This window comes from Otolemur garnettii, unplaced genomic scaffold (assembly GCF_000181295.1).
Source record: "Otolemur garnettii isolate 467f Iridium unplaced genomic scaffold, OtoGar3 scaffold00002, whole genome shotgun sequence".
Taxonomy (NCBI): Eukaryota; Metazoa; Chordata; class Mammalia; order Primates; family Galagidae; genus Otolemur; species Otolemur garnettii.
The window spans coordinates 26,604,217-26,618,840 of NW_003852397.1; the positions used below are offsets into that span (position 1 = coordinate 26,604,217).

At 36.7% G+C, this 14,624-nt stretch overlaps 1 protein-coding gene across 2 annotated transcripts in view; it reads right to left on the reverse strand.

Annotated features, from left to right (window-relative positions):
- The window catches only part of MOXD1 (monooxygenase DBH like 1), a 97,945-nt gene that overhangs the window by 53,259 nt on the left and 30,062 nt on the right, over positions 1-14,624 (reverse strand). For both annotated transcript variants that reach the window (XM_003781857.3, XM_023513534.1), the window contains exons 3-4: positions 13,939-14,106; positions 13,728-13,811 (exon numbers count right to left, since the gene is read on the reverse strand). In XM_003781857.3, coding sequence (XP_003781905.1) covers positions 13,728-13,811; positions 13,939-14,106 — 252 coding nt within the window. The remainder of the gene's footprint in view (positions 1-13,727; positions 13,812-13,938; positions 14,107-14,624) is intronic.

Genomic DNA, 14,624 nt, shown 5'->3' on the forward strand with positions numbered 1-14,624 from the left:
GATAGCTTGAGGCTCCGTCTCAAAAAAAAAAAAAAAAGACAGGACTTGTTTTTTCCATTTTACATGTAGATACATACGGATACCAAGATTATAAAAGTTAAAAGTAAAAAGGCATGCTCAGTGGCAGGCCATCATATTTATTATCCTGTTGAAAACCCCTGTTCAGCTTCCATACTAAAGGACTCATTTTACATTGAAGTTATGAGGTTAAAATCAGCTATTATAGAGAAAATATTCAATTTCATTAATAAAGGTAACTTTAGAAAGCCTATGGAACATTTTAATAATTAGGAGAAACACAAATATATATGTTTGGAGAATGGCTTTAAAGCAATATTTTTTCAAGTCTTGGACAAAAAATAATCTCTTGAGATCTTTATTAGGCCCATGCTTCAACAAAATGAAAAGTAGAACAAACCTCCTCTATAAAAATCCCAGATACATCACATACATTTAAACTATCAAGAAAACATGACTGATCTTGGCAAAGGCAGTGGCCATTGCGCCAACAAACTCCACATTAAGTCACTAGCGGTCGGGGAGATCTTCTCATTTTCACAATAACTGAAAGGCCATTGTCCTCTTCTTGGGAACTGCCTATAGTTTTACTCTAAAGAGCTAAATGTTTGCCAAGTGTATGTATGCAATTAAGAGGTAGCCTCTATTTCTATTTAGAGAATATTACGTAATTGGCCAGAATTTTAACAATAAGCAAAATGTGAAAGCCACACAATGGTATCATTCAAGATAAAATCAGTGACCCCATTTAGGTATTAAATGCCACAGTCTATAGTCCCTTGAATATTACACACTAGGGTCTTTGGTATGGTTAAGGCGTTCTCTGATCAAAACATGCAGTTACCCTGACAACAAGTAACTGCAGGGGTTCTGCATTCTAATTTGACACATTAAACTGTGGATTTAGCCGACATCTGCTAGCTGGATAAAGCATGGGCAGATGTCAGTTGTAGCATCAAGTATTCTTTGCCACATGCGGGACCAAACAGAGCTTCTACACAGACTAATGTGTAATATACTCCAAAACATTGACTTTGAAATGAAAGTCCTACTTTTCTAGTCAATGAATGCTGTTTTCCATAGACCTAAAAGTCACGTGTTGAGGCTAACCCAGCAAAAGTGTTTATAACATTTCCATTTTTAAAAGGTATTATCTTCCTCGAGGAAAAGAAAATTATCAGCAATGGGCGAGTTACCTCTCTGGGCTTCAGTTGCCTCATCTGTAAAATGAGGGTAGTAACACTGCCTACTTCATAGGTTGTTTATGAGGATAATTGTCCGCAAAATGAACAGTGCTCTTGATAAATGCTGGTTCTTACCATTCAATTTCATGTTGGTGCTTAAGCACATAAACCAAGAGGTTGCCTTGCAGACATCCTTCCTATACTGCCATCTCCCCTTAACCTAAAATCCATCTACTTTCCCTGAAATATTCTTTCCATATGGCACAAAACTGTGCCCAAACTATCACTGCTCTCTCTGGTCTTCCTGTCCTTTTCCTGCCTTTACAAGGTGGGCTGATGTGTGTGCTCATTCACTAGCTTTGGAGGTTCTCTGTTATTTGTGTGCTTCTCTTCTGCCCACCATGACCATGGGGTCTGTAAGGTGAAGGGCAGTGTTTCAGATTGCCTTACATTTGAAAAGACATAGCCAGGAGCGCTGTCTAAAGCAGGCACTCATAGACTGTGGGACAATTCTCCTCTGCCAAGTAGAGGTGTAGAGTGAAGGCACATTTCCACCTGACTGGGATGCACAGTGGGCGTATGGATACACATCTGACTTCTAAAACACATCATAAACCAGGGTCTCTTCTTTATTTTCAGGATTTCCTCGGGCTATCTAAATGCTGAGAGGCTACAGGTAGCATTTACATACTTACTAACAGTCATTTACATGGTCTTACCTTTATTGAATTTTTTAAATCCCACACAACCATGAGGGGAGATTTCAGTGATAAAAAGATCTCTCTCTTCATTGGTAATGAAATGCATTTCAAAGTCAGTAAGAGGCCTTCAGTGTGTAGCTTCCAAAATGGGTCCATTACGTTATAAACATTAATATATAGAGTTAACTTCAATGTAGTATATATTTCACCAGAACATTAATCTTTTTCCCTTCAGAGAAGAACTTATTAGTTCAGATTTATAATGAAATTCAGCTGTGACTCCAGGAAACAGCTGGTGTTTTTTCCTCTTCACTTCCACAAAAAAAAAAAAAAATATGCAATGCATCAAGGAATAAACTCTCTCAAAACCACACACTGTTTAACTTTTTCATGTGCAAACAACTAATTTAGTGCATTTCGGTAGTGGACAATCAATGGGGGTCCACTCTTTATGATAGCTGTTGAATAAAATAGTTTATTACGACAAAAATACATCTTAACGCTACTTAAGGTGAAGCGCACAAAAGGTGGTTTTACCAGGTGCTATAAAACAGAACTTGACAATGCAGTATCCTCGTAAGTGTTAGCAAACATAAGACAGGGATTTTTGAATATAGGGGTCACTATCAGGGTCACTTGGGAAACTTTTGCAAATAATAGCAACGACCAGCACATCACAAAGGACCAGGCTCCAACCCTAGAGATTCTGATTCAGAGGATTCTGATGTGCACCCTGCACTATGGATCAAGAGACAATGAGTCGGCGAGGCAAGCCTCCGCCATAACAGTTCTAATGTGTTAGTGTAATGTTTTTCTTTACAAAATAGACACATACAGACTGACCTGTCCAGGAAGTATCTAGCCATATAAAGTGAAAAAATGGGGACATACATGACTGGATATTTTCTGGACAGCTCTCATACTATTACACTCCTAGATACATATGATCTGAATTTTGATGTAGAAATATATAGTCATAAGAAATGCCCCAAAGAGACTCCTAATATATATATAGGAAAAAAAAATTTTTTTTTGCTGTTTTTGGCCGGGACCAGGTTTGAACCTGCCACCTCCATATATGAGACCAGTGCCCTACTCCTTTGAGCCACAGGGACCACCTGAGAGCCCTAATATTTTAAAGAAGACAACTGTGCTCCTATTGGTCTTGCTTCAAGTCATGACTCTGAGTTATGTGTTTTATAAACTTGAATATAAAATATCTCATGTATGGAAACTTTTGCCAAGCTCCCACATACAATTTTTCTGCTAACTACTAAAAGCGCCATTTGTAAACACCATAAAAAATGTCATTGTTGCCGCAGTAATATAATGACGTCATCCTGTTTCGTTTTGTAAACAATATTTTTACATTGCAAATAGACATAAAAATAAAATTCTTGTATTATATCCTATGGTCACACAGAAAAATTACCTGTGTTTCTTTTACCATGTTTAAGAAATCCTTTCATTAAAGCTTATTTGATAAATATGTATTTATTGAAATATATATAAATTCATTTCATAAACTTCCAGCTTTGTTGATTCCAATGTTTAATGAAAGAAGTCATAGAATTTTAAGGGTAAAAGATAGAACACTCTCTCAGATTTGTGGTCTTTGAGTGGTGTTATTAACATGAATTCCGTGTCTTCAGAGGCACTGTGGTAGAGTGACACTAATTTTCTGCTGACCAACAGTTAAGGTGAGGTTAGAACCCAGACTCAGTCTGGTTCTAAGGCCACTTTGAGATGTCAACCCTCTTTCTCACCAGCAACATCTCCCTCCTGTTTTAGAGTACCTTACAGTAGGTGTCATGTCATAAACTTAACTGCCAAATGAAAATGTTAGTATTTCCTCTCACAAGTTGCTTTCGAAAGACTATTACAGTGAAGGGGGACAAAGTCGTCCATTACCATTATTTTCACTTACTCTTCCAAAGAAGATTTTCACTCAGCTTGAACAGAAGCCTTGTAACTTGCTTGCAATGATCCTTATCCTCCAGGATGTGTCTAATAAGCTTAACAGGCTCATTACCCTCCTTCCACTGAATTTCCAATTTCTTTCTCCCTAACATCATCACTGAGGTTTCATATTCTGCCCCTTTTTGTAACCATATGCGTAAGCCTAGTCTAATCATTTTAATACTAATCTTATTTAAGTGATTGCCTAATCACAGAAGAAACTTTTTATGCGTCAACCATTGTTAAGGAGCAGTTTTCAACCCCCAAGGGTAAAAACATCAGGTTTCTGTGTACTCAGATGCCAGAAACTAGGAAAGTCAGTTCCTAGGATCTTTGAACTAATGTCTAGAAGATTCTGGTGGGGTTTGCTCACGGTGCCCTGGATCTATGAACTAATTCTGTAGGACTCAAAAATGCCCTGGCACAATATGGCATTGTGCACTTCAACATTTGGGAAGAGAGTAGATCTCATGATCAGTGTTCTCACCACAGCAGAAAAATAAAGAGAATTAAGCAAACTTTGGGAGGTGATAAATATGTTTATTATCTTGATTTTAGTGATGATATTATAAGTGTTTGCATATATCTAAAAAACTCTTCAGATTAAACTTATTAAGTACAGTTCTTTCTGTATCTGTTATAATTCATAAAGCTGTCAAAGAATAAAAAGGAGCCCAGGCTCTGATTTGACTCAAAGGACTCATGGCTGGATATAAGCTATCGACCATCTCCCACACAAATTATTTTTCATTGTAACCTGTACATCTTGAGAAAATCATAAGGCCTGGGCTAGCAAAATTATATAAAGGTCATCTAGTTTTGATAGGCAGATCTGTGTTCAAGTTGGGGTTCTGCTCCAACTAACTTGTGAGGTGTTGAGCAAGCTCCTTACGCCTACTACGCTTCAGTGTGCTCATTTGGAAAGTAGTGACAGCTCAATTACACTGCAGGAGGCTGTGAGGGAAAAATCTAATGTAATCGATATTGTATTGAAAGTAGCAAAAATTAGGTAAGTGTTTACTTACATACTTCCCTGTAAGTAAATATTACCGTACCTTTTAATCCTATTGTTCCATCAACATTCAGAATTCAACATATGAGTAAATATTTTACTAGTCTTTCAAACAAAAGTGCTGTTGATTAAATTATTTACTAATTATTTCATAATGAATGCTTACCAACTAAGGTGCTAGTGCTTTCCAGGTTTGTCATCTAAACTTTTCGACTACTTGAAAAAAAAAAAATATGAGATGGGGGTAGAGCTGGGCGGGAGAAGAAAAACTAACACAAAAACACTGTTTATGTCTGTTGAAAATGGCATTATGTAAAGTCATAGAATAGAAGGCTAATGGGTGGCCCAAGAATGTGGATGAATATTTCCCAGAGGAGAGTCACCAGTTGGTTTTTATCCTTACTTAGACAAGAACAGGAGGAAATAAGCTTAAATTTCATTTGGTTTAGGGTAATGGAAGCAAACTATGAAATTTAATTCCCAGGGAATCTTTTCTTCGAAATAAAACAGAGACTGACTGCCTACCATCGTTTCAGCATGGCCCTGACCCCAACTATGAGAAAATACTAGATGAAGTTTTAGTCATCTATCTCCATAATCCTCTCCAAGGGAAAAAACCAAGCAATTACAGGCCTATTAGGCAACAGGTGTTTTCACTTGTATTCATTTAATCTTCACTGAAAATTATTTTTCCTGCTTTGCAAGTGAAGACACAAGCTCAGAGTTTAGTTTGCCCAAGGTTATCGAGCTAATGAGAAACAGAATACAATTACTGCCCATCTCCACAGCCCATCCTTGTGCACGGCACCAACCTAGAGCAGTAAAACCTCGCTCACCCTGGCACTCTTCACTTTTAAGCCTTATTTTTAAATGACATTGTTTGCACAATTTAAGAGGCAGCTGAAAACCAAAGCAAACTGGGAATATGTACATATAGCTAGTATTTATTGATCTATATAATATGTATATACCAAACAAATAAACGCTCTAAAAATATAATTGCATTTGATAACGGCTAACATTTAAATCAAAAACTAAGATTAGCCCTGTGTACAGATGCAAACCTAACACTCAAGGAAGTTAAATTGCTTGCTCTGGGTAAGTTATGAAGCCAAGATCTGAACCATGTAGTCCGACCCTGTAGACCACCCAATGGCCGCTGATAATTTGGAGACTAAAGATGTGTGGCTCCATAGTTTGATTTGATGTGCGTGCTTTACAGTTCCATTGTCTTTTTGTGTGCATAAGTTGTTATAGAGACTCAATAATCACTAAATATCATGAATAACAACCTCACTTAGGCTTGTGAGAATTTAAAAATTAAAAGTGAGTGATTTTTAGCCTATAAATAAAAAACTCTAAGAGCCTCTTTTTAAAAAATCAAATATTCCTATGAGCAGATCAAGTAGCCACAAATGTCTCTAGACTTTCTGGATTCTGCTGGGGTTCTGAGATACTTTGGCCGGTTCTAGAAAGAATTGGTATGTCTCAATAGTTACTCGAAAGGCCTTTTAGCTTCAAAGGAGGTGGTGGGGTCCTAAGCATTTCACATCAATGTGCCCAGCAACTGTGAGAAGCAACTATGTCAGGAACTCAGACTACGGAGATCCAAACCCCAGCAAAGACTTCACTTTTTGTTTTCATCAAGTCATAGAGATTTAGAAGTAGAAAAAGCCAATTGAGATCATCTGATCCAATCCTTTTATCTCACAGACAAGGAATTTGAGGACCAGGCGGGGTTAAGTACTTTCTCTAGGGTCAGAAAGCTAATTAGTGACAGAGTTAGCAATAAATCACTTCCATGAAAAGACATGCTTTCAAAGTAAATTTAATTACCTTGTACTCTCAAGTGAGTATTAAGAACACCCATGAAGCTAGACAATCTCCAATGTTTCTCTGAAGTAACACAAAGGACCTCGAAAGAACTTTCTAACACTGGGCAATCTAAGCCAGCAGTCTTTCAAATTCGCTAATTTGAATCAAATCACCCCTGTCAGGGGCAGCGTTACTACCAACTTCTTTTCTGTCCAAGAGTTATAGTTTCAACCATAGTAAATGCTCAAGTATTTTCAACTCTTCTCCAGTAGATAAAAATATACATAAAACTTCAGGTGTACTTGGACAATAGGATAAAATTATTTGGCATTTGTAAACACTGCACCACAAATTCCTAAAGAAGGAGATTCTTTTGATTTTACAGAGGAACTTTTTCTAGAAGATTGAGAATCATCTATTTTGTCAATGGATGACAAACCCCACAGGTATGATGGTAATCGATTGGTATTAAGAATTTAATAAGCAAACACAGAGTGACAAAGTAAGAGGAATAGAAGCATTTTTGCATGACGTATACTATGGAAGTTAATTTGTTTCAACATGGTAAGTAAATCTATCTGAAGATCCAAAGATTGGTTTTTAGGAAATAAGGATACACTAGTGAAGGATAAAAGGAAAGGAACAGTGAATGGAAAAAATTCTACAGAGATGAAATGGAGGTGGATGAAAACACGAAGAACCGCTCAGCCAACAGCCAATAGCAAATACCTACAAGGGTCTCCCGTGATAAAGCGGGGCAGCAGGTGAACGCATGGAAAGAGAATGAGAACCCAAGGGGGGGTCTGTGGAAATGCATCCTCAGAACAAACCCCCAATGCTATTTCTATCAGCTGAAAAACAACCCACACCAATTAAAATATATTTTGAAATACATTTCAGGAAAAAAGAAAGGAAAGTGAGATCCTGTCAGAGAAGAGCTAATTCTAATAGTTGTGAAATCCTGTAGTTTGGCACCAGAATGCTTAATTGCCCGCAGCTTGCTAAATTTAACCTGGAAGGCTTAAACATTTTTAGAAAATAGAGACCACAATTTCAGAATTGTGTTAATGATAAAGTTCTCCATTCAATGGTATATTTTTCTTTTAAAAAAAAAAGTAGGGAACAAAATAGGGAAAGTGGGTAGCAATGTCCATTCAACATGATATATTAAGGCAAATGTTCATGTTCCCTGTTTACTACAGAGAATTCACTTTTTTCAGTGAGTATTTCATGGCTCCTCAGTATCCCAGTTTCAAGGACATTTCCACGGCTATTCAGTGTCAATTATTCTTAAATTTTTATGTCCTCGAAAACATGCCCCAAATTAAATCACTGAGATTTATGAATGCCACCCACAGAAGGGAACAACAGCATCTGATTTCATGGAAAGATGTTCCGTTTGGGAGCCGGTAATAAAGCACAGCATTTGCCTTCCTGCGTCTACTAATGAGGAGAATGATGGCTCCATTCTGTTTACCTCAACTTCACATTTCTCCAAAGCAGAAATTTTTCAAGGTGACCTCCCTAAATGAAATAATAAACAATCTAGGTTCTATTTGGAACCCTATCTGTCTAGAAAGGGGTGACTGATTTGTGATCCCTTTGCAACCCAGAAACCTAACAAAATGATCAACAAATTAGCAATTATGTATTGCTAGTGATTAACAAAATTTTCTTACTTAGTGCCTTTAACGGACAGCATGTGCCAGGCACTGTTCTGAATACTTTACAAATATTACACCCATACCATTCATTTAACAGTTATTGCATCTTGGTAGGTAAGAATTATTATCACCAATTTCTAGACAAGGGAACTGAGGCACAGAGAGGTAAATAATTTGCCTAAGGTCACACAGCTAATTCTCTCTTAAAATTCACTCTTAAGACCCTCTCTTAAAAAGTTAAGAGCAATGCCCTCTTAAAATTCACCAATGGTCAATGTTTTAGAATGATCCTCTATACTTTTCTGGGCCTCCTCACTAAATAGTAGTTTGATTTTAATGAAACATCATTCAAGGAGCAACACTGATAATAAATTGCCTGATAATAATACATGCAGTCAGAGTCATTAATAATTCTCTAAGTGTCAAATATTGTGCTCAGTGTTAAAAAAAAATTAATGAGAAAACCCTCCTATTTAATCTGTAATCTAAACAATCCCACAAGGAAAATATTACTTCTTTTTTTTTTTTTTTTTTTGAGACAGAGCCTCACTCTGTTGCCCTGTATAGAATGCCATGGCATCCTAGCTCACGGCTTAAGCAATTCTCTTGCTTCAGTCCCAAGTAGCTGGGACGACAGGCGCCCACTGCAACACCTAGTTAGTTTTCCTATTTTCAGTAGAGATGGGGGTCTCACTTTTTTGCTCCAGCTGGTCTCGAACTCCTGAGTTCAAGGGATCCACCTGGCTTGGCCTCCTGGAGAGCTAGGATTACAGGCATGAGCCACGGTGCCCGGGCCAGCATCCCAACTTTCCTGTAGTTACATGACCAATAAATGGAAAGAGGAGTTTCAAACCTAGACCATCCATCCTACTGCAGAACCCACCTACTATATATAGTATGAAGCATACTGCCTGCCTATTAGGAAGCTGGTCCTTTAAGGAGAGAGGACTAAGGGATGGTGATTTGGGCTGGCTGTTTTCCATTTTTTTCCACTTTTAACAGAATAGGTCATCAACAAGTATTTATTAAATTGAATAAAACACATTACATTTAAACAGATGAATTATGAACGTAGTTCATCTATAAGGAGAATTCTCTGGCCAAAAAATAGCTTCTCAAAAGAAGCAGTGTATTAAACCAATTGGTAACCCCAGCATCTAGCACAATATATCCAAACATGACTATTGGAAAAAAGTAGAAAGCATCACCTTCTCTAAAAAAACTTAAATAGAGAGTAAAGTCACATCTATGGTAAAGCTTTAGGAGAGTCGTGCTGAAATAAGGAGAGAAGGGCTGCAGAGAGGGTCTCAGGTGTCTAACACCGAGCTGGTTTCCGAGGAGAAGTGCGGTTCTAATGTAAATTACCCAAAGCAATTTCCTACAATTTCTATATCCTTCTGCCACCGTGAAGAATGTTCTTTTCTAGAATTTCCAGATCCTCTTGCAACGTGACATGCGTCATCTGACAACACACACACCTTTCGAGTCACAATTTTAAAGACGTTTTTCCAGAATCAAGATACAAATCAATAAATTGGAATCACAAGTGAACTGGAATGGCCAACAATTTTTATCACAATCTCATCTTTCTTATAGATAAGACCATTTTTTCTTTTAAAATTTTAATAATTTTAGAGATTAACTTATTTTGTAATACTAGAAGCAAAAAATTTTTACATGATTGAGACTTAAATCTAAAACGTAATTAATAAATTTAGCTGTTCCCATCAAATTATTAATACATTTTATTGGTTTGTTCAGTTATTACAACTACAAAATGTATAGTAGTCCCCCGTTATCCAAGGGGGATATATTCTAAAACCCCTGTAGGATGCCTGAAACTTCAAACTCTATGTACATTTCTTTGTAGACATACATACTTATGATAAAGTTTCATTTATAAATCACAGTGAGAGATTAACAACAATAAACACAGAACAGTTATAAAAATATTTCTTATTATACAGTAATTGCCCTTTTTCTTCCTATGAGAGATAACAGAATGCCTACGTGATGAGACAAAGTGAGAGGAAGGTCATTGCCACTTGACCTTCCATATTGCCGAATTTGTATAATCGTCTTTTAGTGGTAGTGTCTGGGGATTCATTGCTGAAGTCTTCATATAGACTCCATGCTCTTGGTGCAGCAAGATGCCATCAAGTGGGGCACGTTTCTGTTCATGCCCTCTACCCACAAACTCAATGCCCTTCTATTTTAGCTAAGCTTTTCTCCTGCACTGTGGCCATAACTTTTGCAGTTTGAGGGGTGGCAGCAAGATTACCATGAATTTCTTTTCTTTATTCATAATTTCAGAAGTAAAAGATTTGTTCTCACCATAGGTTGCACGAGGTATTTTTTCTTCCTTTATTAAATTGAGAACTTCCTCCTTTTCATTTAAAAGGAACACTTGACGGCTTCTATCAGACATACCCAGATTGCTAGCATCCCTACCCTTGCACTTGAGGCCACTAGGAAGTGGTTCCTGAACACAAGCACTGGGATGCCGCAACTATTGATCTGCTAACTGTAAGGGTAATCTGAGGCAGTTTCTAGGTGAGAACGACACTGAAATGGCAAATACAAACTATTTATTTGAATTAGAGTCCAGACAGTGAAACTGATTTCTCAGAAAACTAATGTAATTGATATTCTTAAAACTCATGGCAAAGGACAGGCCACATAATATAATACAAAGGCAATGTTCTCTTGTCTGTGAAAATACTTCTCGTTTGTATCAGAAAAGGACTGAGCCTTTTTGGTACAGAGATTTGTCAGACATAAAATAAAGAATAAGGAGAAGTTCTTAAGCTCTGATGGCTTTTTAAAACATAGGAGTCTTTGATTCTATGAAAACAATATGTACTTTTTCTTAAATCATGAGAAATCATCTCTGCTAGGGAAAAGAGAATGGAAATTATATCATTTCTTAAGGGAAGTCCTAGCCCTATGAATTATACTTCATTAGATTTTGTTGTAACCTAGTGTAAACTGCAAATAAGAATTGCCTTAAAACCATTTATATAACCTAAATATTTTAAATTTTTTTCTAGTAGAGGTTCCACTTTCTTATATGTGTGCATATTATCCTACTTGAGTTCATTTTGAAGAATAATGTTTCAAAATACGTAATGAACTTTAAAATATGTTAGGGTTTAACTGAATCAGGAATCTATCCTATAAGTGATATTCTTACATAATAATAGAATTATAAATTCTAGTCACCCAACCTCTGTCCCTTGCCACAGAGTACGCCAGTTGACATCAGCACTTCTGTCTGACCTGGGGGATCTCCCTCAAACCCCCTCTTGCCCAAGGCTAAGGACTTTTGTTGTTTGGTAGAGCTCCAAACATTGCAAAAATATGCCCCAAAGCCTTTCACGTCACTATGATCCCTCTTGATAAATGCCTGGTGAAGACAGTAACTTGGTCCCCAAAGTACTTAACTCATTTATGCCAGAGGTTGAAATTCTTGAATATTTTGTATGACTGTTTGACAAGCTCCCAGCACTCTGGTGTCTGCAGCAGTGACTAACTCTGTGCACCACCACATGATGACATGTACCTTTAGGAGGCAGATGTATGGAAAATCAGACCTCAGGGATAACCTTCAGCAGTAGGATCTAAATAACTCCCACATCATCACCATTCCGATAATGGAATGTGAGCCACAAAAAGGTGAATTCTAAGCACCCTTACCTGGGTATTACTTATAATATATTTATCATAGAACAGTTAGCTAAAAATTCTTAGATGAGATATCAAGCAAATACCCTACATAGAGTGTTGGAACATATTTACTGATCTCCTTGAAATATAGACAATTATTTTTATTTTATTAACTCAACTATTACTAGCATTAATGACAAGAATAACAACGCATTCATATAAGTAGTTAAGAAATTTACATCCTATCCATTACTGTTTACTGGAAAAAGAATAAAGGACCTATTTTGTAAAATATTTCTTTACATATGTCCCTTAAACCAGGTCCCAATTAAACTTACTGCAAATGACACAGGGTAATATAGGACACATTGTATATATAACATTCTCTTTCATGAGAAAGACTCAGGAAAGTCCTGGGCATGAGGAAAGGAATTATGTGCTATATTAAGTATATAAGATTAGAATTTGTATTCCCCTTTCAAATGCATAAATTAGAAAATAATTTATTGCACAAAGGTAAATGATTCATCTGTATTCACACTGTTGGTAAGTGTTCTGTTTGCAAAAATATCGTACAAATATTTGGGACCACATATTAACTCAGTATCATTCCCACAAACCACCCCTTTTGCCTGTCTGTGTAGCTGTGAATCATTCTGCAAATAAAAGGCAGCTCTGTGCAGCTAGACAAATATATTAGAAATTTATAAATTTAAGTCACTTCATAGAATGTGCTCAGTGTTTCCATCTTTGCCAAAATGCTTCAAGGTTGGGAGGAAAAGTGCTATGATCACCCACCTTTTATAGATGAGGAAACCTAGGGCTAGAGCCATACCCCAGAGTGACTTAACCTGTGCTCACACAGTTAATTAAAGGGTGGGCCTGTGATTCAAACCAACGTATTTCCCTCTGGATTCCAGAGTCTAGAAATTTGCAACTTTCTCATATCCAACTGCTTCATTACATAGTCTGGAGGCTGAAAGAAAGGCTGCACTGTCTGGCCTTCTGAGTGTTCACAATATTCCAGATGCACTATCGAATTCTGTCTTCTTCTTTCTTATGTCTTTGCCATATCTCCCACAATCTCACTGTAACCTCCAGCGATTATTAGCACAGAACCAAGGACTTGCCACTTTTTGATAATAGTTGTTCATTCACTAACTAGGTGCAAAAGTTTGGGGACACCTATTCCAGGATTTCTTTGGTGGAAAGAAATTGTACACCAAAGCCAAACTGGGCTTACTTATTACCAAATTCTGTATTTTTTATTTGCAAAAAAAAAAAAACTGTAATAATGATTTTTTAATGAGAATATGTAGCATTTTCCAAAAAAGCAGATATTTTCATAAATTATTGGTGGGTGATGTAACCCTTCTGGATATAATTCATCAATTTCTAAACATACTATTGTAAGTTGCAATTCCAACAATTCCAACTCTGAAAGTGTTGCCTAAGAAAATAACTAGTGATGTTTAAAGGCATACCAAAACATTTACCTTTGACATGTAAAATTAGGAGATAACTACCTATAATTTAAACTTTTAGACTCTTAACAGTATGTGGTCAGCCAAGCCAGTTCTTTCTTCTCTAAATAACTATCATATAATTAAAAATCATTTCTATATTTGTTTACTGTTTTCATATGAAGGACACCCATTTCTTCCCTCATTTGTCCAAATTAATTTTAGCCTGTGAGCAAGTGACATACCTTTATTACATGATGCTTTTCTTGAAATGTAGGAATCTTAAACATTTGGCACCAATATGTTGTATCTTTGTTTGGGATGGGGACCTGTCTTAATAAAAAGGGGAGGAAGAAACAAAGTCACATACTCTTGACATGATATTAAATACAATCACATAGGCAAAAACACTCTTACGACGCCATTCCTACAATCCCCAAAACTAAAAACACTTACATCCTGATTTACTAGGTCAAAGTACGGGAAGCCTGCAGACAGCACGTTGGTTTTCTCAGGGTTCAGTAACCTCAGGCTCTTGGTGCCCCGATTGGAGTTGTGGTACTTGGGACCAGCTTCTCCCACATCCTCCTGGTGGTAGGCCCAGATCACTCTTACAGTGCTATCCTGGTGACCAAACACGGGCAAGATTTTGTCTCATGAGAGCACTTTTTTTTAACCACTGAGTTAAGTTTAAAGAACTCTATTTTAAACAAGATAATAGAAGAAAAGAGAATAATGACATTCAGCATTCTCAGTACAGTCTCCAACATTAATTGTGTAAACCTGACTACATTATTTAAGATCCTGATTGACAAGTAACTTTTTGTTAGCAATTGTCTCTCTCAGCGAGATTATGTGTTCCAAAGCAGAACAAAGGGCAACTGACTTAGTAATTATGTTGTCATGAATACAACAACAAATCACTGTCATGCCATAACTTTAAACTAGAGTCTAGTACTTACCAAGCAAATATTCTTATTATGCAGCAGAGATTTTAATAGAACATTTTAGGTAAAATAAGTAAATAAGACAAAAACTAAAATTACCTAAGACTTTACCTTTCATAGTAGGCTTTTTTATAGGCCCTAGCTTGGTCACGTGTATGAAATTACAGAAAGTGTAAATATAGAAATCAGAAGGAT